At 46.1% G+C, this 21202-nt stretch overlaps 4 protein-coding genes across 4 annotated transcripts; 2 read left to right on the forward strand and 2 right to left on the reverse strand.

The window, feature by feature from the left end:
• Positions 1-97: 97 nt before the first annotated feature.
• Positions 98-6273, reverse strand: LOC119216514 (cytochrome P450 2J6-like). Its single transcript, XM_062563640.1, has 9 exons — positions 5916-6273; positions 5665-5827; positions 5129-5278; positions 4878-5038; positions 4542-4718; positions 4060-4201; positions 3379-3566; positions 3155-3296; positions 98-237 (listed from the first exon to the last, which is right to left on the reverse strand). Exons 1-9 carry the CDS (start codon positions 6117-6119, stop codon positions 113-115), a joined length of 1452 nt encoding a protein of 483 aa, XP_062419624.1. The 5' UTR covers positions 6120-6273; the 3' UTR covers positions 98-112.
• Positions 6274-7094: 821 nt separating this feature from the next.
• Positions 7095-11641, reverse strand: LOC119216461 (cytochrome P450 2J6-like). The gene is made up of 9 exons (XM_037469328.2): positions 11297-11641; positions 11041-11203; positions 10548-10697; positions 10297-10457; positions 9962-10138; positions 9485-9626; positions 7921-8108; positions 7697-7838; positions 7095-7411 (listed from the first exon to the last, which is right to left on the reverse strand). Exons 1-9 carry the CDS (start codon positions 11498-11500, stop codon positions 7236-7238), a joined length of 1503 nt encoding a protein of 500 aa, XP_037325225.2. The 5' UTR covers positions 11501-11641; the 3' UTR covers positions 7095-7235.
• Positions 11642-12146: 505 nt separating this feature from the next.
• Positions 12147-13914, forward strand: LOC119216463 (cytochrome b-c1 complex subunit 6, mitochondrial). The gene is made up of 4 exons (XM_037469329.2): positions 12147-12326; positions 12634-12666; positions 13116-13277; positions 13687-13914. Exons 1-4 carry the CDS (start codon positions 12282-12284, stop codon positions 13717-13719), a joined length of 273 nt encoding a protein of 90 aa, XP_037325226.1. The 5' UTR covers positions 12147-12281; the 3' UTR covers positions 13720-13914.
• Positions 13915-14384: 470 nt separating this feature from the next.
• faah (fatty acid amide hydrolase) lies at positions 14385-20567 on the forward strand. The gene is made up of 15 exons (XM_062563638.1): positions 14385-14696; positions 16030-16143; positions 16366-16506; positions 16710-16843; positions 16946-17152; positions 17242-17282; positions 17402-17526; positions 17964-18089; positions 18194-18291; positions 18515-18614; positions 18709-18752; positions 18844-18883; positions 18975-19083; positions 19339-19484; positions 19924-20567. Exons 1-15 carry the CDS (start codon positions 14481-14483, stop codon positions 20044-20046), a joined length of 1764 nt encoding a protein of 587 aa, XP_062419622.1. The 5' UTR covers positions 14385-14480; the 3' UTR covers positions 20047-20567.
• The last annotated feature ends 635 nt before the right edge of the window (positions 20568-21202 follow it).

Consider the following 21202-nt stretch of genomic DNA (forward strand, 5'->3'; position numbering starts at 1 on the left):
CAGTAACACTTGCCAAGATGAAAAATTCTGCTTTTTAAATTGTTTTTTATCCTGGAGCAACTCTTAGCGGGAGGTAACGCAGACCTCGTAAGCAAGTGGTGCCAGAGTGACGCTAAAGCGAAAGTTCATCACAGGCTTCATCCCTGCAGGCATTGAGAAGGTAAAGCGCTGCATGAAGGAGGTGAAGAAGAGGAATAGCTCCATCTTTGCCAGGTTCTCCGAGACACAACCGCTTACCTGTGACAGGAACAAACATTTTAGAATGAGACGACAATAGGAGTAGTCATTTCCTCATCACTTATTTAAGAGGAAGAGCAGTTGGGTGTACTGGTAACCATTCGAAATTTGGTCCCAATTTTAGGTACAGACCAAAGGTCAAAAGCTCCCCAAAATCACCAAATGTTGAAAAAGTCTCCGAGCTTGAATATGAACACGTTGAGATGATTGTCAGTTCGGCTGGTGCGAGGACGCAGGGTAATGGAAAAATAAAAAGACTTTAATTGTCAAACTCACAAAATCAAAATCGCTCCAACCAAAAAAGGGGAGGAAGGAGGAGAAAACAAAACAGACAAAAACAGGAACCTGGAAACATGAAACGTGAAACAGACTTGACTTGACTTACTTGAACACTGACATGTAGACAATGACGCGACAAAGGACAACTGGCACGCAGGGCTTAAATACACAAGGGAGGTGCAGGTGATTGGACACAGGTGGAAACACTCAGGCAATCACGGGACAAGGCAGGAAGTGAAGTTACCCAGGAACACAAGAGACATGAAAACTACAAAATAAGACATAGAGCAGAACCAAACCGTGACAGAACCCCCCCCTCAAGGACCGAATTCCAGACGGTCCTAAAGGGGGGCAGAACCATGAAAATCAGACAAGGGGCGGGAGGGTGGGGACCCGACAGCTATGGTCCGGCGGCCTGCCGGGGCGGCGGCCGGGCGTGGGGTGCTCTGGGGGTCTGCCGGGTCGGCGGCCGGGCCTCGTGGTCTCGGGGGGTCTGCCGGGTCGGCGACCGGGCCTCGGGGTCTCGGGGGGTCTGCCGGGTCGGCGACCGGGCCTCGGGGTCTCGGGGGGTCTGCCGGGTCGGCGACCGGGCCTCGGGGTCTCGGGGGGTCTGCCGGGTCGGCGACCGGGCCTCGGGGTCTGCCGGGCCGGTGACCGGGCCTCGGGGGGTCTGCCGGGCGGTGCGGCTCCGGCGTCGTCGTGGCATGGGCCGCCAAACGGTGCGGCTCCGGCGACGTCGTGGCTTGGAGCGCCGAGCTGTGCGGCTCCGGCGTTGTCGTGGCGTGGGGCGCCGAGCTGTGCGGCTCCGGCGTCGTCTTGGCGTGGGGCGCCGAGCTGTGCGGCTCCGGCGTCGTCGTGGCGTGGGGCGCCGAGCTGTGCAGCTCCGGCGTCGTCGTGGCGTGGGGCGCCGAGCTGTGCGGCTCCGGCGTCGTCGTGGCGTGGGGCGCCGAGCTGTGCGGCTCCGGCGTCGTCGTGGCGTGGGGCGCCGAGCTGTGCGGCTCCGGCGTGGCGTGGGGCGCCGAGCAGTGCGGCTCCGGCGTCGTCGTGGCGGGGGGCGCCGAGCAGTGCGGCTGCGGCGTCGTCGTGGCGGGGGGCGCCGAGCAGTGCGGCTGCGGCGTCGTCGTGGCGGGGGGCGCCGAGCAGTGCGGGGGGCGCCGAGCAGTGCGGCTGCGGCGTCGTGGCGGGGGGCGCCGAGCAGTGCGGCTGCGGCGTCGTCGTGGCGGGGGGCGCCGAGCAGTGCGGCTGCGGCGTCGTCGTGGCGGGGGGTGCCGACCAAACCCCTGACCCCACCCCCCCTTCAAGGACCGACTTCCAGGCGGTCCCAAGAGGGTGGGAAGGAGGGGTCATGGTCGGGGGCCGTGGGGACGGGGCTGGAGACTGGAGTCTTGGGGCCGGAACGGGCGGAGACTGGAGTCTTGGGGCCGGAACGGGCGGAGACTGGAGTCTGGGGACCGGAACGGGCGGAGACTGGAGTCTGGGGACCGGAACGGGCGGAGACTGGAGTCTGGGGGCCGGAGACTGGAGTCTGGGGGCCGGAGACTGGAGTCTGGGGGCCGGAGACTGGAGTCTGGGGGCCGGAGACTGGAGTCTGGGGGCCGGAGACGAGACTCTGGGGGCCGGAACGGGCGGAGACGAGACTCTGGGGGCCGGAACGGGCGGAGACGAGACTCTGGGGGCCGGAACGGGCGGAGACGAGACTCTGGGGGCCGGAACGGGCGGAGACGAGACTCTGGGGGCCGGAACGGGCGGAGACGAGACTCTGGGGGCCGGAACGGGCGGAGACGAGACTCTGGGGGCCGGAACGGGCGTGGGTCTTGGAGCTGGGGGCGTGGGTCTTGGAGCTGGGGGCGTGGGTCTTGGGGCCGGTTCGGGCGGAGCCGGGCGTCGCTGGCGCCGTCGCTGCCGCCGAATGCGGAGGTCCAGGGCGTGGGGGTCGTACCTGGCCTGGAGGCGGGCGGCCAGCTCCAGCACCTGTTCCCAGCGTGCGCTGAGGACTGGGGGCTGGACGCTGGCCTCCATCGGCCAGGCCCAACCTGGATCTGGAGAGCGGCGAGGGCGGTGACCGGGGCGCTGCCCGGAGCCTGCTTGCGAGCCGGGGTTGGCGTTGCGCCGGGCAGCCAGCTGCATGCCGTGTGGGTCCCCAAACGCCAGGCGAGTTCCCAAAAAGGGGTTTCTCCGGTTAAACCCTGCTGAGTCCTGAGGCGGTCGCGTCATTCTGTCAGTTCGGCTGGTGCGAGGGCAAGGGAGGACTCAAACGCAGGGTAATGGAAAAATAAAAAGACTTCAAACTCACAAAATCAAAATCGCTCCAACCAAAAAAGGGGAGGAAGGAGGAGAAAACAAAACAGACAAAAACAGGGACCTGGAAACATGAAACGTGAAACAGACTTGACTTGACTTACTTGAACACTGACATGTAGACAATGATGCGACAAAGGACAACTGGCACGCAGGGCTTAAATACACAAGGGAGGTGCAGGTGATTGGACACAGGTGGAAACACTCAGGCAATCACGGGACAAGGCAGGAAGTGAAGTTACCCAGGAACACAAGAGACATGAAAACTACAAAATAAGACATAGAGCAGAACCAAACCGTGACAATGATAACACAAGTGGGTGAATGCGTTGCTCCTCACCAGCAGAGAAAGGGATGAAAGCCGCTCGCTTCACAAACTTGCCCTCCTGGTTCAGAAAGTGTCCCGGGTTAAAGGTGTCCGGCGTCTCCCACTCGTTCTTGTCAAACAGCACCGAGGTCAGATTGGGGATTATTGTAACTCCCTGGTGATCGGAATTGTAAAGGCAACTTTAAAGAGGCAACATGGTAGTGTATGAGAGATAGATTTTATATTTGAGAACTGACCTTTGGGATTGTGTAGCCTCCCAGCTGTATATCATTGCTGGTAATATGAGGAAGGCTGAGAGGAACTATGTTGGCCATCCTCTGGACCTCATGTATGACAGCGTCTGTGTAGGGCATGTTGGCTCGATCTTCCATGGACGGCAGTCTGGACTGTCCAATTACTCCGTCTATCTCAGCCTGGACCTTTGCTATAAAACGGTGGAAACAAACCGAATTCGTAAGACTATGACACAGTTAACCATCAGATCCGTATCTCCGCCCCAAGACACACCTCTTCACACTATACCTATATTTATTTACTATATTTAATGAAATTGCACCTTCTTGTTTCTTGTTCTTTTGAGTTTGTATCCTTGTGGTAGAAATGCATTTTTGTAACTCGTTTTTGCACGAAAGCTAAAAGACATGTAATGTATTGAATCAAAATGTGATAAAATACTAATGGAGGGTCGGAGACAGAGCAATGCACACTTTCACATGAGTCTTTACAATAATTTGTGTTCCTGTTGATTTGCGTACTTGCTCTAGTTAATCAATGCTATACTGTTATATAGGAAGATGTTTGATATGTATCATGTACCATGGCGTAAAACTAATAACAGAAAAGGGGTTCAAGTTTCACCCATTTGCACATTATGGAGTAATATCAAAGCCCTTCAGTGATTTGGTCAGTGCTCTTACCCTGGATCTCGGGGTGCTTCACCATGTAGAGGAAAGCCCAGCGCAAGGTGGTAGATGTGGTCTCAGATCCAGCCACGAACAGATCCATGACACATAAAACTAAGTTTTCCTCATCAAAAGTATTGTCAGCCTGCCCCTTACTCTGAGAAGATATAAAAATACAACTGTCAAAATGTGCCGCTAAATAATTTGGAACAGCTGTATTTTGAAGCTATCACAGCAGGGGATATAATCGTTCATGATGGTTACTTAAAGGATGTCCTAGATAGAATTTCCTCAAGAGCAATGTGTAATAACTGTCAATCATCACTTATGAACTGCACACGTGGGGTGGATCTGTCCCATTTCAAAACATTCAAGTTAGTGCAACACATTAACTGCTGATGGTTCTAATGTAGATGCATTACAAGCAGATGTGCTGTTCCCACATTCTCCATAGAAAACACAGTTTCAGAAAGATAAAGCAACATCTTGTTAATCACCGTCTGAATCTCATTTAGGTAGCAGTCGATATAGTCTTTTTGGTCGGAGGGATCCCAGTTCTCTTTGTGCTCCTTGAGCTCCACCCCTATGAAGTCCTTCACATTGTTCCAGATGTGCTGGACTGTTCGATGAGGACCTGGCAAACGTCTCATCAACACAGGAAAGGAGTTGTAAAGCTGTAGAGTAAAGTGAATTGGAACAATAGTAAATTAAAAGGCATTTCAGAAAAAAACTGTATATTTATAATCAATGCCACGTACTACAAAGTATTTATTCCACCTTAGCTATGTATGTATGGCATACCTGTGCATGAGAAGAGCATTAAAATGCTGTACCTGTACCCAAACGGAGACCTCCAATTCAAGAGCATCGCCAAACCACTTCATCAGGTTGAGGAACTTCTCGTCTCCGTATTCAAAGCGATGCCCAAAAACCAGGGAGCAGATGATGTTGGAGACAACGTTGTTCATGATGAGGTGTGGATCAAAGGGCTTACCTCCACATTTAAATAGAAAATGTGATGTTAATGTAATATTTGTCATTGCGTATAGATCTTTATCTGTTGCTGTGCATTTACTATTTTTACCTTTATGGCTATTGAAGTCTTTTGCACAATATGTAAATTCATCCAAGATGACGGATTCTAGGGACTTCTTGCCAAATCCAAAATGTCTCAAGGTTGAGAGTGCAAAACGTCTCTGCTGCTTCCATATATTCCCATTACTGAAAATGACACCTGGTGGTAGACAAGGAGTAGTACAAATAAATTAGATAAGTAGTACTAACTTTATTTTTAGGAATGGTTATTATTTTTGGGAGTTGGTTTTTACATTTGCAACTGCTAAAAACACACCTTTTCTATGTGTGATGAACAGCAACAAAGTGTTCTAATTAATTCTACAAACAATCACACTGGAGTTCATCACAGCAAGCAGGAAATAAAATGAAGATTTTAAGAAATTCTAATTCTCTGTAGCAAAAACATAAATGTATACTCTCAATTTCCCCCCCCTTATTTTCTGTAAAAGTCACTTACGCCTCATTAGCAGTGAGTTGAGTACAGACTTTTAAATGTGCGTGTGTGTGTGTCTGTGTGTGTCTGTGTGTGGGAGGTCTGCTCACCCAGTCCATAACCTACATCATGCTGCAGAGGGAGATCCGGGCGGTCTGCCATGCTGTCTCCCTGACTTACCAGAGCTTCTTTCAGAACTGTGATCCCGTTCAACACCACCATCCACCTCTGACCCATTCGAAGGCTGTACACGTCTCCGTACCTCCCAGCTAACTGAGAGAGGAGGAAGAGCAGTAAACAAAAACAGTGTCCATTCGGGAAACCTGTAAACATTTGTTATGATCTAACATTTGAGATCTACCCGGGTCAAGCTCATGTGAACCCTGCTGTAATCCACGGTGAAAATGTGGCCCACAATAGGAAGTGCCGGGGGCCCCGGAGGGAAGCTTCCCGGCCGCCGGTTCTTTATATAATCTGCGCTGAGGAGGAAAACTGCAGCAAAGAGCAGAAAACCTTTGATGTCTAAGTTAAAATAGGATCCACACACAGAAAAAATTGAATCCATTCTTTAATCAAGGACTTAAGCCTTTCTAAACGCAGCCTGTATTTTTCTAGCTTTTCTTGTCAAGTAAAAGACTGGTGAGTTACTCGGTGGCAGTAAAATCCCCTATTGCTGTCCAGTGAGAGAGAGGCCCATTATTGACTCTTGGCTTCATAGCTAAGCCCTTCAGTTTGCACTGAACCCTGCCCTTTTGATACTAAGTATTTCTGAACACTGTTAATCAGTGACCTTGACCATTGATATGATTTTGCAGTGTAAGGAATATAATTTTTTCATATGAATATGAATTTATAAGCCATTCCTTTATATAGCACAATGGTTAAATTAAATACCTTTGATTAAACTAAAAAGCACCTGTTTGTCACAGGAGTTCAAGTTTAGGAAAATTTTGACCACAGGAGACACTATCAGGTATACAGGTTTTATTTCAGCCACTGAGAGGGCGGGAATGTTTGGATCCTGTGGTCCGACACAGGAGGAGGAAGAAATTCCAGCCTCCAAAGACAACGATGGTGCACTCTATACGGCCATCATCGAGTCCATCCTACACTCCTCCATCACCGTGTGGTACGCTGCAGCTTGCCCTCGTCCTTGGCTGTGGCTGCAGCGTACCACACGGTGATGGAGAGAGGGTGATCGGCTTTAATCTGCCGTTACTCCAGGAGTTGTTGGGGTCCAGGACTCTGAGGCGGGCCAGAAATATTGTAGCCGACCACATGTGTAGTAATAAATGGCTTTTGATCTGAATCTACTACCACACCGTGTTCCAGTTTCTTCATATTATCCATCCACAACTGTCTATAGCGGTTTTGACATTGACATTGAAACAATCAATGTGATAAAGTCAGGCTTTGGAGCCCACAGCGAAAATATGCACATTTTAAACGTCCATGTAAGAAAGCAAAAGACAGACAAAGGGACTATTTCACATTTTTAATAGGAAGTGATTAAAAAAATAGTAGAAGATTCAGCAATCTCTGAAACTAGCCTATAAACTACAGATATATGTTTAAGCCAAATATCGCTTTTATATTTGTATTAACCTTGTCACAGTGACGATAACACGTGCTAAGATCAGAAAATCTGCTTTTTAAATTGTTTTTTATCCTGGAGCAAATCTTAGCGGGAGGTAACGCAGACCTCGTAAGGAAGTGGTGCCAGAGTGACGCTGAAGCGAAAGTCCATCACAGGCTTCACCCCTGCAGGCATTGAGAAGGTAAAGCGCTGCATGAAGGAGGTGAAGAAAAGGAAAAGCTCCATTTTGGCCAGGTTCTCCCCGAGACACAGCCGCTTACCTGTGACAGGAAAACAAACTGAAACTAACTGGACTTTTCTTTGAGACAAAGTTTTGGTCGGGAGGGGAAACTAGAAAAGGACAACAGTAGCAGTCATCTACACACATTTTTTTTAGGAGGTAGAGCGGTTAGGTGTTCTGGTAACATTAGAAATTTGGTCCCTATTTTAGATCCAGACCAAAGGTCAAAAGCTCCCCAAAATCACCAAACGTTGAAAAAGTCTCCAAGCTTGCATATGAACACGTTGAGATGATAACACAAGTGGGTGATTGCGTTGCTCCTCACCAGCAGAGAAAGGGATGAAAGCCGCTCGCTTCACAAACTTGCCCTCCTGGTTCAGAAAGTGTCCCGGGTTAAAGGTGTCCGGCGTCTTCCACTCGTTCTTGTCAAACAGCACCGAGGTCAGATTGGGAATTATTGTAACTCCCTAGTGATCGGAATTGTAAAGGCAACTTTAAAGAGTCAACATGGTTGTGTATGAGAGATAGATATTATATTTGAGAACTGACCTTTGGGATTGTGTAGCCTCCCAGCTGTATATCTTTGCTGGTAATATGAGGAAGGCTGAGAGGAACTATGTTGGCCATCCTCTGGACCTCATGTATGACAGCGTCTGTGTAGGGCATGTTGGCTCGATCTTCCATGGACGGCAGTCTGGACTGTCCAATTACTCTGTCTATCTCAGCCTGGACCTTTGCTATAAAACGGTGGAAACAAACCGAATTCGTAAGACTATGACACAGTTAACCATCAGATCCTTATCTCCGCCCTTCAGAAACTTGGTGTTTCAGGCTCTGATCTCTCCCTTCTCTCATCCTACATTGATGGCCGCACCTACGGGGTAACCTGGAGAGGATCTGTGTCAGAACCATGTCCTCTTACTACTGGAGTTCCTCAGGGTTTCGTCCTGGGTCCCCTCCTCTTCTCTCTCTAGACCAACTCTCTCGGCTGTGTCATTCTCTCGCATGGTTTCTCCTACCACAGCTAATGACACCCAACTAATTCTTTCCTTCCCTCAGTCAGACACTCAGGTGGCAGCATGGATCTCTGTCTGTCTAACTGACATCTCTCAGGAGATGTCCGCTCACCATCTGAAAATCAACCCTGACAAAACTGAACTACTTCTCTTTCCGGACAAAGATTCTCCTACACAGGACCTGACTGTTAACTTTGGCAACTCCGTTTTAACGCCCACTTTGCGTGGCAGGAACCTCGGTGTGACACTTGACAGCCAATTCTGACTCCCAACATTACAGCATTAATTCGATCCTGTAGATACACTCTCTACAACATCAGGAAAATACGTCCCCTTCTCATTCAGAAGGCAGCGCAGGTATTGATTCAGGCTCTTTTCATCCCCCGCCTTGACTATTGTAACTCTCTCCTGGCAGGTCCCCCTGCCACCACCCTACATCCCAACCCGCACAATCCCTCACTGAGAGAAAAACACTCGGCACGATCGCAACTCTTTGGTGTCCTTGCTCCTGAATGGTGGAATGAGCTCTCCGATGACTTCAGGACCGCAAAGAGTCTTTACATTTTCGGCCGCAAACTAAATACACACCTCTTCAGACTATACCTTGACTAAAAGACTAACAAATTGAAGCACTTAAATTGTACTTATAACAGCTCTTATCTATAGAAAGTAGTAAATCGGCTTTTCATTGAAATTGCACTTTTTTGTTTCTTGTTCTTTTGAGTTTGTATCCTCATGCATTTTTTGTAAGTTGCTTTGAATAAAAGCGTCAGCTAAAAATGTAATGTAATGAATCAAAATGTGATAAAATACTAATGGAGGGTCGGAGACAGAGCAATGCGCATTTCCACATTGGTGTATATAATAATTTCTGTTCCTGTTGATTTGCATACTTGCTCTAGTTAATCAATGCTATACTGTTATATAGGAAGATGTTCGTTATGTATCATCAATGAAGCTTGTGAAGGTCTCAAAATATTACACAATTATTGTCACCATGGAGAAAAAATAATCACATAAAAGGGGTTCAAGTGGCACCCATTTGCACATTATTGAGTAATTTCAAAGCCCTTCAGTTATTTGGTCAGTGCTCTTACCCTGGATCTCGGGGTGCTTCACCATGTAGAGGAAAGCCCAGCGCAAGGTGGTAGTTGTGGTCTCAGAACCAGCCAAGAACAGATCCATGACACAAAAAACTAGGTTTTCCTCATCAAAAGTATTGTCAGCCTGCCCCTTACTCTGAGAATATATAAAAAAAAGTGTAAAAATGTGCGGCTAAATAATTTGGAACAGCTGTATTTCGAAGCTATCACAGCAGGGGATATAATCGTTCATGATGGTTACTTAAAGGTTGTCTTAGATAGAATTTCCTCAAGAGCAATGTGTAAAAACTGTCAATCATCACTTTTTAACTGCACACGTGGGGTGGATCTGTCCCATTTCAAAACATTCAAGTTAGTGCAACACATTAACTGCTGATGGTTATAATGTAGATGCATTAGCAGATGTGCTGTTCCCAAGTTCTCCATAGAAAACACAGTTTCAGAAAGATAAAGCAACATCTTGTCAATCACCGTCTGAATCTCATTCAGGTAGCAGTCGATATAGTCTTTTTGGTCTGAGGGATCCCAGTTCTCTTTGTGCTCCTTGAGCTCCACCCCTATGAAGTCCTTCAGATTCTTCCAAATGTGCTGGACTGTTCGATGAGGACCTGGCAAACGTCTCATCAACACAGGAAAGGAGTTGTAAAGCTGTAGAGTAAAGCAAATTGGAACAATAGTAAATTAAAAGGCATTTCAGAGAAAACTGTATATTTATAATCAACGCCATGTATTACTAAGTATTTATTCCACCGTAGCTATGTATGTATGGCATACCTGTGCATAAGAAGAGCATTAAAATGCTGTACCTGTACCCAAACGGAGACCTCCAATTCAAGAGCATCGTCAAGCCACTTCATCAGTTTGAGGAACTTCTCGTCTCCGTATTCAAAGCGATGCCCAAAAACCAGGGAGCAGATGATGTTGGAGACAACGTTGTTGATGATGAGGTTTGGATCAAAGGGCTTACCTCCACATTTAAACAGAAAATGTGATGTTAATGTAATCGTTGTAATTGCGTATAGATCTTAATGTGTTGCTGTGCATTTACTATATTTACCTTTATGGCTATTGAAGTCTTTTGCACAATATGTAAATTCATCCAAGATGACGGATTCTAGGGACTTCTTGCCAATTCCAAAATGTCTCAAGGTTGAAAGTGCAAAACGTCTCTGCTGCTTCCATATATTCCCATTACTGAAAATGACACCTGGTGGTAGACAAGGAGTAGTACATAAAATTAGATAAGTAGTACTAACTTTATTTTCATGAATGGTCATAATATTTGAGAGTTGGTTTTTACATGTGTGAAGTACACCAAAAAAGTTTTCTAATTCTTCAAACACTCACGCTGGAGTTCATCACAGCAAGCAGGAAATATAATTTTGAATTCTCAGTAGCAAAAACATAAATATTAACTCTCAATTTCCTCCCCTTATTTTCTGTAAAAGTGACTTAATAATGCTTCCCTGTATCACAGACGCCTCATTAGCAGTGAGTTGAGTACAGACTGTGTGTTTGTGTGTGTGTGTGAGTGTGTGAGGTCTGCTCACCCAGTCCATGAGCTTTGTCCTGCTGCAGAGGGAGATCCGGGCGGTCTGCCATGCTGTCTCCCTGACTTACCAGAGCTTCTTTCAGAACCGTGATGCCATTCAAAACCACTATCCATCTTTGACCCATTCGAAGGCTGTACACGTCTCCATACCTCCCAGCTAACTAGGAGGAGGAAGAGCCCAATACTCACGACAGAAAACCCAAACAGTCCACTTGACAAAACTGTAAATATTGTAAAGGACTATCTTCTGCTACCTGTGTCAAGCTCATGTGAACCCTGCTGTAATCCACGGTGAATATGTGGCCCACGATAGGAAGTGCCGGGGGCCCCGGAGGGAAGCTTCCCGGCCGCCGGTTCTTTATATAATCTGCGCTGAGGAGGAAAACTGCAGCAAAGAGCAGAAAACCTTTGACGTCTAAGTTAAAATAGGATCCACACACAGAAAAGATTGAATCCATTCTTTAATCAAGGACTCAAGCCTTTCTATGTGTGTTCTGTGTTTTGCAAGCTTTTATCGTCAATTTAAAGACTAGTGAGTTGCTTGGAGCGAGTAATATCCCCCATCGGTTGACACTTGGCTTTATAGCAAAGGCCCGTTGCACTGGACCCTGCCCTCTTTAGGCAATGGATTTCTAAACACTGTTAATCATGGCACAAAACAAACAAAAAAAGGTGTAATAGTAGAACACTGTGTAATAGTTTGTTCATTTTAAATGGTATTGATTTGATTGTTGGAAGTTAATAAACTCTGTAGTTTTCTGTGACTACTTCATTACACCATTTTCTAGTTCTGTTGGGTAGTCTTGATACAACGATATTTCCTCTACGGAAACTGGAGATAAAACAATGATGGACAATGAGACAATGGACAAGAAGAATATAAACTAGAGGAATTAAAAAGACAACCTAATTAATCACTTGAAAAGATAAAATTTTGATTAAAAATAAAGTAAAAACCCATGGCAAATTAATCTTTTGACTTCCCGCACTACTCAAACAAAAGTGTATTTTCATTAACGTTTTTAACGATTGAACGATATATTCTTATTTACTAGGATCGATCTCACAGTATACCGGAAGTTGCTCAGCCGAGGTTTTGTTTAGAAAGTCCGGTGACAGGAAGCTGCGGGTTGGTCTTCGCTAACTTCCTAGCTAACAGCTGAGCTCGCGTGACCCTCCGTGTCCTCCAACACTGGATATTTGACAGCCGGCTACTAAGGACGAGAACACCCAAAAATAATGGTTTTCGAGGAGAAGATGATCCAGAACGGAGAGCCCGAGAATGTTAGTAGCTACGACAGATTCAATATGACCGCGTGAAGGCAGTGACGTTTGGTTATTTTAGCTTGTAAGCTAACACAACACGGCTAACCAAGCTAACGTTAACTAATATCATCACAGGCTTACGTTAGCCTTAGCAAACGTTAATGTCTATGTTAATATATGTGTTCATTAACATGTTGAAGCTCATTCATACAGCAGAATCGAAATGCCCTTCAAGTTTTGTCGTTGTTGAAGTTGTCTTGCTAGTTATTACATGTGTAATTCCAACCAAAACATCTGCAAGTAACTTAAGTGATGTCTGTTTCAGGAGGAAGAGGAGGAAGAGGAAGAAGACATGGTGGTAGGTTTGTTGTAGAGCCACACGTTAACTGTTTTTTGTCAAGCATGCCAAAGAGCGTTTGTTTGGACTCTGACGCACCTGTAGTAAACCGACAAACATGTGAAACCCAACGGAGCTAAAAACGGACCACATTAAGACTGAATGTCGTCCCCAGCAACAACTAAACAAGGGATCGTTTAAGGTCTCCTTTTCCACTCCCTCTCACTGGAAACGTATCTATAAATTCTCTTAAAAGAAAATTCTAAATGTACCACCAGAACCTCTTGAACCTGACATTGAACTTCTGAGTCCCCTTAATACATCATACACCTATTTTTTAAGGTTCAACTTTTTTGTGTGTGTGGGGGAGCTGCTGCTGTGATGTTTCCCCACATATTTAGTTCATTTAGTGTAATGTCTGAAGGACGCTCAGCATGTTTGTTCCATGAATGCTGGATTCTGTGTTTCAGGATCCCATGGAAACGATGCGACAGAAGTGTGAAGAGACGGAGCACTGCGTTCACACTCGGGAGCGTCTGGAGCACTGCGAGTCGAGAGTCGGCTCCCGGTCCTCCACAGCTGAGGATTGCACCGAGGAGCTGTTTGACTTCCTGCATGCCCGCGACCACTGTGTAAGTTTGGACGTTTGGCTACTGTGCCAAGGAGGAAGATTAAGAATGATATATTTTTTTAAGATATGTTCAGTTGATGAATGTGGCCTGAAACGTAATTCACAGTAGACCAATGATGCAACATTGAAATCTATCCTATATAAATCTAAATAGTTGTAGTTGCTTATGTCATTTCAGAATTACCCAGTTACCAAATATGCCTGCAGTTGGAAGCAAATTTTTATGGATGATTTTCACAGATTTTGGATTAACTGTATCAAAGAAATAATACACGTTTTTTTTTTAATTAAACAATTTGTTTAACATTTGTTTCAACTTGGTGACGTTAAAATATATTTCCTTTGCAACATTGATCTAGGCACTGTATGTATTTTCACGCATTGATTAATTTCCGTTTCGTCCTCCGTAGGTCTCCCACAAACTGTTCCATTCGGTCAAATAAAGTCTTCCCCGGTGGTCGCACAACTGGCTGATGACATTCTTCAAATACTATGAGGAGTATATTGTTTTAAATACATCCATATGTGGATCTGCTATATGTTGTAACTTGGAATGTATTCATAACTGTATCTGTATAAGTATTTAACAAGGTAGCTTGAGTCAACATTTAATTAAAGTGGGTGACTTGAAAACCTTACCTGGTGCCTGTCTTATCAGTTTTAATCAGGAGATGCCTCACTAGAAGATGGAGCAGATGATGCAATTTGTTTTAGCCAGTGATAAAAAAGAATAAACCCTTCAATCTGGGTTGATTACTGTTTCGGGCCGTGTAACGTCCCTACTGGTTTGCATCCTTAGGGGTCCTTGATTATGTAACATCAGCAGCTGTTTTCTCCCTGGGTCGCCTGATTCACACATTCACAAACACATTACTGGAAATCTTCAAAATGCTTCACATATCCACTGCAGCAATAACGATTGTCTAGTGAGCACTACATCTGCCACGTATAAATAAATAGTTGAAAGAAGAAAAAAAATCCAGCAACATGTTTGTGAAAATGTGACGAATCAGGCGACCAAGGAACATGACAGCTGCTGCTGTTAAGTAAACAACGAAGCGGAAGCTAAACCAGTACCTTCACAAGCCAGAAGGGACGTCACACCGATGATGCGTTCACTTGAGCCTCGGTCCGCCCATCATCGCCGCGCGTTGTAGGGAGAAGACACCGGGGCGGAGTCGTTTATGGTCGTGCGACGGTGATCATGGAGAACGTGAAAGTCTGCATGCAGGGAGTGGAGCTCGATCGCCGGACGGCGGCTCTGCTGACGGGTGCTGCGTGCGGGGCCGGAGCTCTGGTGGTGGCGCTGCTCAAGGTCCGAACGCGCCGGGAGGCGCAGGAGAAGATCCGGAGGGCGAAGGACCGGAGAGCCGACAGCTTGCAGCGGGCCGAGCAGGCTGTGCAGCGGTACAAGAAGTCGGTGAGAGTTGAGACCCCGTCAGGGAGGGAAAGTTATTACAACAACATTTTAAGTATCCGTTATTTGTTTCCAAATGCGTGTATGTCAAAGGACATAGGACATGTTAATATGTGCATGTGACTGTGGAGCCGAATCCAGGTCAAAAGATCTCATCATTTGATAAGCAAATGTGAACCTAAGAGTTAGTTTTGGTCTTAAACATTAAACAATACAACAATGTATTCAAAACAAAAATGAGTGGAAGAAAAGTATTTTCGGGTTGAATATAGTTTTGACTCAGTTCTCAGTTCAATTTTTTTGAATAAAATATATATTTAAGATCTTCACTTATATATTTTTCGGATATTCAACGTATTACATCTTTCAGTTGCAGGTTTTATGTTTTCAGATTAAAATCTTATATTTTCAGGTATCAGCACTTTTTTTTCTTCAGGTTCGGATCTTTTGACCCTGATGTGACGTAGGGGGCGGGGCATCAACTAAGAGGGGCGTGTGATGTCAACGTCGGCACCGACAGCCCTATGAATCTTTCTATACACTACATATTTAGGATTTGATGTAAACCCATGGACACCAGGGACAAAGTTCTGTTCAGCGAGCTGTTTTGGGTCCGTATACGTGCCATAAATCGTAGAATAAGACCAATCAATCAATCAACTATCTCAGATTGTACCATTCATTGACCACACGATTCTCTGAATTTCTGCACTTCCACAAACAACTGTGAACGTGAGTTCAAGTAAGATATTCACAGATTTGGACTTTCGGGTTCAAAAGCTCGTCAGCGAAGCACACTTGGGGCACGTGACAGTCCATTATCATTGGAGACGTTTCCTTGGGACTTGGTCTTCCTGGTCATAACATGTTGCTTTTTATAGATTGTGCTTTGCTTCTGTTCCTATTGACAAACGAGGCCGCCGAATGCCGCCCCCCCCCCCCCCCCCCCAAAAAAATTACTTTATCTTTGTTTGTTTGCATCCCTTTTTGTTCATCTGTTTAGAACTTTCAGCTACATTACATTTACATCACACGTCATTCATCCGACGCTTTTATCCAAAGCGACATTACATTTCAACACGTAGAGATACAAACTCAGAAGAACAAGTAACAAGAAAGTACAATTTTCGTCAAATAAGCAGTTTCAAAACATGTTATAGACAAGTACAATTTAAGTGTTACCATTTGTTAGTGCTACAGTTTGTTAGTGTTTTAGTTGAGGTATAGTCTAAAGAGGTGTTTTTTTCGGCAGAAGATGGCTCTATGCTCATTTAGGAAAGGGATTATTGCATGTGTGAATTCCTTTTGTGTGTGTGTTTATTTGTGTGTCCTGCAGCATACAGGAGTGGACTCTGCCTCCATCTTGGCAAAGTCTCTGACCGAGCTGACCAACAACCTGCAGGAAGGCTCGCTGAGCCCCGAAGACGTTTTTTACTCTTACATGGAAAAGGTTGAAAACCCAAATAACACCATCCATTTTTCACATTCCTTTCCAGAACAATAACGTATATAAACCTATACAGAACAGTGCTATGTCTTTAAATAGTTTACAAGGGACTCACATTAAAAATGTTCTTGCTTTAACTTTTCATTCTTGTTTTTCTTTTCGAGGAAAGACCTTTTTTCCAACCCATTTTTTTTGTTGTTGTTTTTTTGGTCCATCTTCCCACAGACTCTGGATGTGAACAAAGATCTGAACTGCTGCACAGGAATCTTGTTGGAGAGCTTTGAGGAGCTGAAAACGATTGCTTCCAAGAAGGAAGGTCTCTTGTACGGAGTTCCAGTTAGCATCAAAGAAAACTACGCCTACAAGGTATCTTGTAGTTTTTTTTTTGTTTATTGCGACTTCATATAGATGGATAGGCATTATGAACTGTTGGAAGAGGGGATAAGACCGTTGCCTTTTACCTTCTCAGTATCAGGTTAACTAGAAGGGACATGGTGAGCATTTAGGCGGGAGTTTGGTACCGGATGACCTTTGCTGGTGTTTATTTTACACCCCCCCCCCCCCCCCAGGATCATGACTCTTCTTGCGGCGTCGTCGTTAATCTGGACCGGCCTGCCCACAAGGACAGCGTGATCGTGGAAGTTCTGAAGAGACAAGGAGCGATTCCCTTCGTGAAAACCAACTTGCCCCAAGCGCTATTAAAGTAAATCATTTCTTAAAGAGAAAAAGGCGGGAAAAGCTCGACCCGACAGAGTTTTCGCTTATCACGGGTTCCTTTCGCTTACAATTCTTTTTAATTTCGTAGCTACGACTGCGGAAACCCCATCTACGGTCAGACGGTGAACCCCCGCAACCCCCAGAAGACCTCCGGCGGCTCGTCCGGTGGGGAGGGGGCTCTCGTGGGGGGGGGCGGCTCCGTGCTTGGCTTCGGCAGCGACGTCGGGGGCAGCATCCGCATTCCCGCCTCATTCTGCGGGATCTGCGGCTTGAAGGCCACCGCAGGTCGGCTCAGGTGAGCGTTGGGGAGGCGCCGTGACGTTTTTGTGCTGCGATTTTAATTTGTCATTTTCTGGTTGATGCATTTCTTTTGTGTCCTGTTAGTTCCAAGGGTTTGAAACCCATCTATCGGGGGCAGAAATCAGGCAAGTTACAGGCGCACCGTCCTTGGCCACTTACTGCACGTGCTGTTTGACAGACAGGAGGCAGTTGGGGAGGGGGGGGCGTGTGTGACCTTTTTTCTTTCGCTTCTTATGAAATTCAGTGATGTCGTCCCCGGGACCCATGGCGAGGGATGTGGACGGCTTGGCTCTCGGCATGCGGGCTCTGCTCTGCGACCACATGTTTGCTTTGGACCCCACGGTTCCACCCATTCCTTTTGATATGCAGGTGCGTCCATTGCAGAAAAAAAACACGAAATGTTTGAAATGTGATTCCGACTTGTTTCTTGGAGCCGTTTTCTCAGCCAAATAAAAGTCTGTTATGTAACCTTCTGTGAAAACGGACTGAGCCCAGCATGCTGGTTTTTAATCTTTACAGCATGTTAACCAACACCTGACTTTTGGCTACATATTTACCATTTCAACACACTAAAGAGAAACATCTCCTCGGAATCTTCTCACCCGGTTTCCTAACCCTGCAAATACAAGGGCTAGGGATCAATTAAAAAACAGAATTGATCAAATAAAGTAAAAAAAAAATAAAAAGCATATCTTAGCACAACAGTCAGATTCAACTAAACAATGTGCAGGAGCAACATATTACGCTTCTTCTTTCTGCAAATACTTCCTAGTAATGTATAACAAATGAACATTTCTCCTCCTCAGATCTACCAGAGCTCCAAACCCCTCCGGATCGGTTACCTAGAAGACGACGGCTACACACAACCGTCCCCTAGCATGGCCCGAGGGGTCCGCGAGGTCAAAGCCCTGTTAGAGCAAGCGGGGCACACCGTGAGACACACATCTGGATACGCTCTACGGGCCACAACACTACGCGGATTTTGTGGGGTTTTCGTGTTTAACGCGGGTACTTTTGTCCCTCTCTGTGCCTGTAGTTGGTGCCCTACACTCCTCTGAAGATAACTTACGCTGTACATGAACTTCTCATCAAGGGTATACTGGCGGACGGAGCAAACACCTTGATTAAAAAGCTGTGAGTTGAAGTCCCCTTTGGGATGCCGCTTATTTGATGAGCATAGTCCCAATTTATTTGATAATTGTGTGACGTTGAAGTGTTTTTAGACGAGATGAACTAATTAAAGCAGCAGTGGAAAATGTCTTGAAACTATCATGTAATAACGGCCCAATTGAAGCCGTGTTTATTATAGGTTTATTCTAGCTTTGTGCCCGTGGTCCTTTGATTGTTTCTGTTTTAGGGAGGGGAGCCCCGTGGACCCCTGTCTCCGGGAACAGGTGATCCCTTACTACCTTCCTCATTGGTTGAAGAAAACCCTCTCATTCCTCCTCAAGCCCGTGGTGAGTTCCCTCCTCCACGCGTGCAGAAATGCACATTGGTTTTTCATGTTTCCGGGTTCACCGCGTGACTCGACCCTTTGTGTGTCTCCGGCAGCTTCCTCGCGCCTCCGCCGTGCTCCGCTCACTCTGTGGAGTCGGGTAAGAAGAGGCCATTCTGCCGTCCTCGGGTTCCGTTGGCGCTCACGCGACGCACAAACGCACAGCTCCATTTTTCTGTTGTGTCTTTTAGATCCGTTGAAAACCTGTGGAAGCAGCACGGTGACGTCGAGGTACCGTCAATTGTCAGTCTGCGACGCTCGTGCATGAACGGCCGCGTACATCGAAGCCTCTTTTTTGTTGTTTTATTTTTATCTTTATAAGGACTACATTGAGGAAACCATAGCGGAGTGGAGAAGACTCAACATCGACGTGCTGTTGTGCCCTGTCATCGGACCAGCATACAACTTCTTGTACTGCGGCAGATCTTCCGGTACGGTACAGTAACAATGAACTCAGGTTTCACAGTAGCCAGCATTACTTAGAATATCCACTACCAGCACTAAGCTTTTTGCTTACTTGCTTAACACCCGTGTCAACATACATGAAAAGGCCTTGTGAAGTAATAGAGAGATGTAATAGTGACATTCATCTATCCATTTTCTATGTTTTATTGGTGTATTTTATGTTCTGTCGTGCTGGTAGTTTATTGTAAATTACTGTTGCCATTCTCTCTCTCTCTTTCGAGGCGCTCTGTCTTACACGTTACTTTACAACCTCCTCACCTTTCCCGCCGGCGTTGTTCCGGTTTCCACGGTGACGGCCGGGGACGAGGAGGAACTCGGGAGCTATGAGGGCCATTTTCGGGACCACTTGGACAAGCTGTTCAAACAGGTAAGGGATATGCGTCAGTGAGGGCAACTGGTATAATACCCAGGTTAGCACGCTAAAGACCTGCTATTATGCTGAAACTTATGTTTTTCTTCATTTCTCTGGAAGCTGTAATGTGTTTGAAACGGACGTTCATCAGCATTTCAGCACAAGCAAAGAGTTTCAACTTGTCCTATTTAGAGGTAGAGTAGACGCCAAGACACAGTCTTTTGGGCTTTAAACTGTAAATTATTATTTTTCCGCGTATTGAATTCAAAAACGTCTGAATGTTCCCTCATTCTTATCTGGAACGGTAACAGTCGATTGCCTCTATTAAAGCCACGGGCGGATCCACAAGCCAACAGGCAGGTACCGGCCGTGTGTAACGGTAGTTCCACAGCTGGTCAGCAGGTGGAGGCAGGAGACTGTTGACCGGCCCGGATGTTGCGTTCTGTGTCTACAGGCCGTCTCCGGAGGCGAGGGTCTGCCCGTGGCGGTGCAGTGCGTCGCCCTGCCGTGGCAGGACGAGCTGTGCCTGCGCTTCATGAAGGAGGTGGAACGACTGGTCCAACAGAGCAGGAATTAAAGGCTGCAGGACGCAGGTGGCGGAGCTCGCTCGCTCCCGGGCGCTTGGTGGTGTTTTGGTCTAAAATACCCGTTGACGCCTTTTAAAACAAAAAGATATTTTACCTTGTGATTGGTAATATTCATGTCAGCTGATTGGGAAGGTTCACTCCTTCATTGTTTAATTATTTCATTAACAAACTAATTCATTTCGATTGCACGTATACTCAACCTTTTGCATTTTAATAAACCTGTTCTTTTGAAATGAAGAGTAGAACTGACATTTCCATGGTTAGAGGATCATCATGTTTTAAGTTTAATGAAATTCAGCATCCTGTTTGGAAGATGTGAAACATGTGACTTCCTGTTTCGGTTGCTCCACCTCTTTGGCTTTGTTTAATTTCTCATGCAATAAAGCAAGATCAGAAACTACACGCTTTAGAGGAAATCCAAATCACATTTCCATTGGGCAAAGAGAATACTGGTAACAATTCTGGTTTACATGAATCCAAAAAGTAATCGAGATTGTCACTTTGCAGTAACAGCTTTCTGTGACACGAGGACAAAGAGTGAAATAAAGTAACTGCACTCTCATTGAGGAAATGCTGCTCTTGTTTGTGTCTCCCTTTTTTGAGTGGATGTTTGCAGCCCTTTGACACCTGTACAGTTAATACGTTTTAGTTGTTGAATATTAACCAAACGGCCTTCATGAAGGGCCAATCCTGCAGCTCGTGGCTGTCCTTGCCTTCTTTACCTTCGCCCCCCGACCTCTCCATCACTGGGCCAGAGATGAGTGCAGAGCATTTTCATTCGTATTGTGAGCGACTGTTGCGCCGACGCATTAACAGGAAAACCGAAAAGAGATAAAGGAGACTAATGACACATGGCGCCTCCATCTACGAGGCCAGCGCGCCATGTCGTCATATTGTGATTACCCCGTGCTATTGTAAATATGTGTTTCTGTTGGGTTTACATAAATTTACATACGTTTTGAAAACTCTCTCGGGATGGGAAACCATTAGGGACAATGTTAGTGTTTTCCATTACCGTTTTTTTGCACTGCCGTCTCATTGAAAGCAAATGGCCATGTGCGCGTACAGGAAGGAGGGCACATTAGGCGAGGAGGGGGAGCTGGAATTGAGAGGTTGTTCTTAGCATTATCTGTGGCACGTAGAGAG

The sequence above is a fragment of the Pungitius pungitius genome, chromosome 7 (assembly GCF_949316345.1).
Source record: "Pungitius pungitius chromosome 7, fPunPun2.1, whole genome shotgun sequence".
Taxonomy (NCBI): Eukaryota; Metazoa; Chordata; class Actinopteri; order Perciformes; family Gasterosteidae; genus Pungitius; species Pungitius pungitius.

Excerpts from the sequence above, each read along its gene's own strand:
- LOC119216514 (XM_062563640.1), bottom strand. The coding sequence starts at position 6,119 with ATGGATTCAATTTTTTCTGTGTGTGGATCCTATTTTAACTTAGACATC. Across the intron at positions 5,279-5,664 it reads TGATGTAGGTTATGGACTGG|GTGTCATTTTCAGTAATGGG; the intron begins GTGAGCAGACCT and ends GTCTACCACCAG. Across the intron at positions 4,202-4,541 it reads ACCTAAATGAGATTCAGACG|AGTAAGGGGCAGGCTGACAA; the intron begins GTGATTAACAAG and ends ATATCTTCTCAG.
- LOC119216461 (XM_037469328.2), bottom strand. The coding sequence starts at position 11,500 with ATGGATTCAATCTTTTCTGTGTGTGGATCCTATTTTAACTTAGACGTC. Across the intron at positions 10,139-10,296 it reads AGGTCTCCGTTTGGGTACAG|CTTTACAACTCCTTTCCTGT; the intron begins GTACAGCATTTT and ends TTTACTCTACAG. Across the intron at positions 9,627-9,961 it reads ACCTGAATGAGATTCAGACG|AGTAAGGGGCAGGCTGACAA; the intron begins GTGATTGACAAG and ends ATATATTCTCAG.
- LOC119216463 (XM_037469329.2), top strand. The coding sequence starts at position 12,282 with ATGGTTTTCGAGGAGAAGATGATCCAGAACGGAGAGCCCGAGAAT. Across the intron at positions 12,327-12,633 it reads AGAACGGAGAGCCCGAGAAT|GAGGAAGAGGAGGAAGAGGA; the intron begins GTTAGTAGCTAC and ends TGTCTGTTTCAG. Across the intron at positions 12,667-13,115 it reads AAGAGGAAGAAGACATGGTG|GATCCCATGGAAACGATGCG; the intron begins GTAGGTTTGTTG and ends TCTGTGTTTCAG.
- faah (XM_062563638.1), top strand. The coding sequence starts at position 14,481 with ATGGAGAACGTGAAAGTCTGCATGCAGGGAGTGGAGCTCGATCGCCGG. Across the intron at positions 16,144-16,365 it reads TTTACTCTTACATGGAAAAG|ACTCTGGATGTGAACAAAGA; the intron begins GTTGAAAACCCA and ends ATCTTCCCACAG. Across the intron at positions 18,292-18,514 it reads AACACCTTGATTAAAAAGCT|GGAGGGGAGCCCCGTGGACC; the intron begins GTGAGTTGAAGT and ends TTTCTGTTTTAG.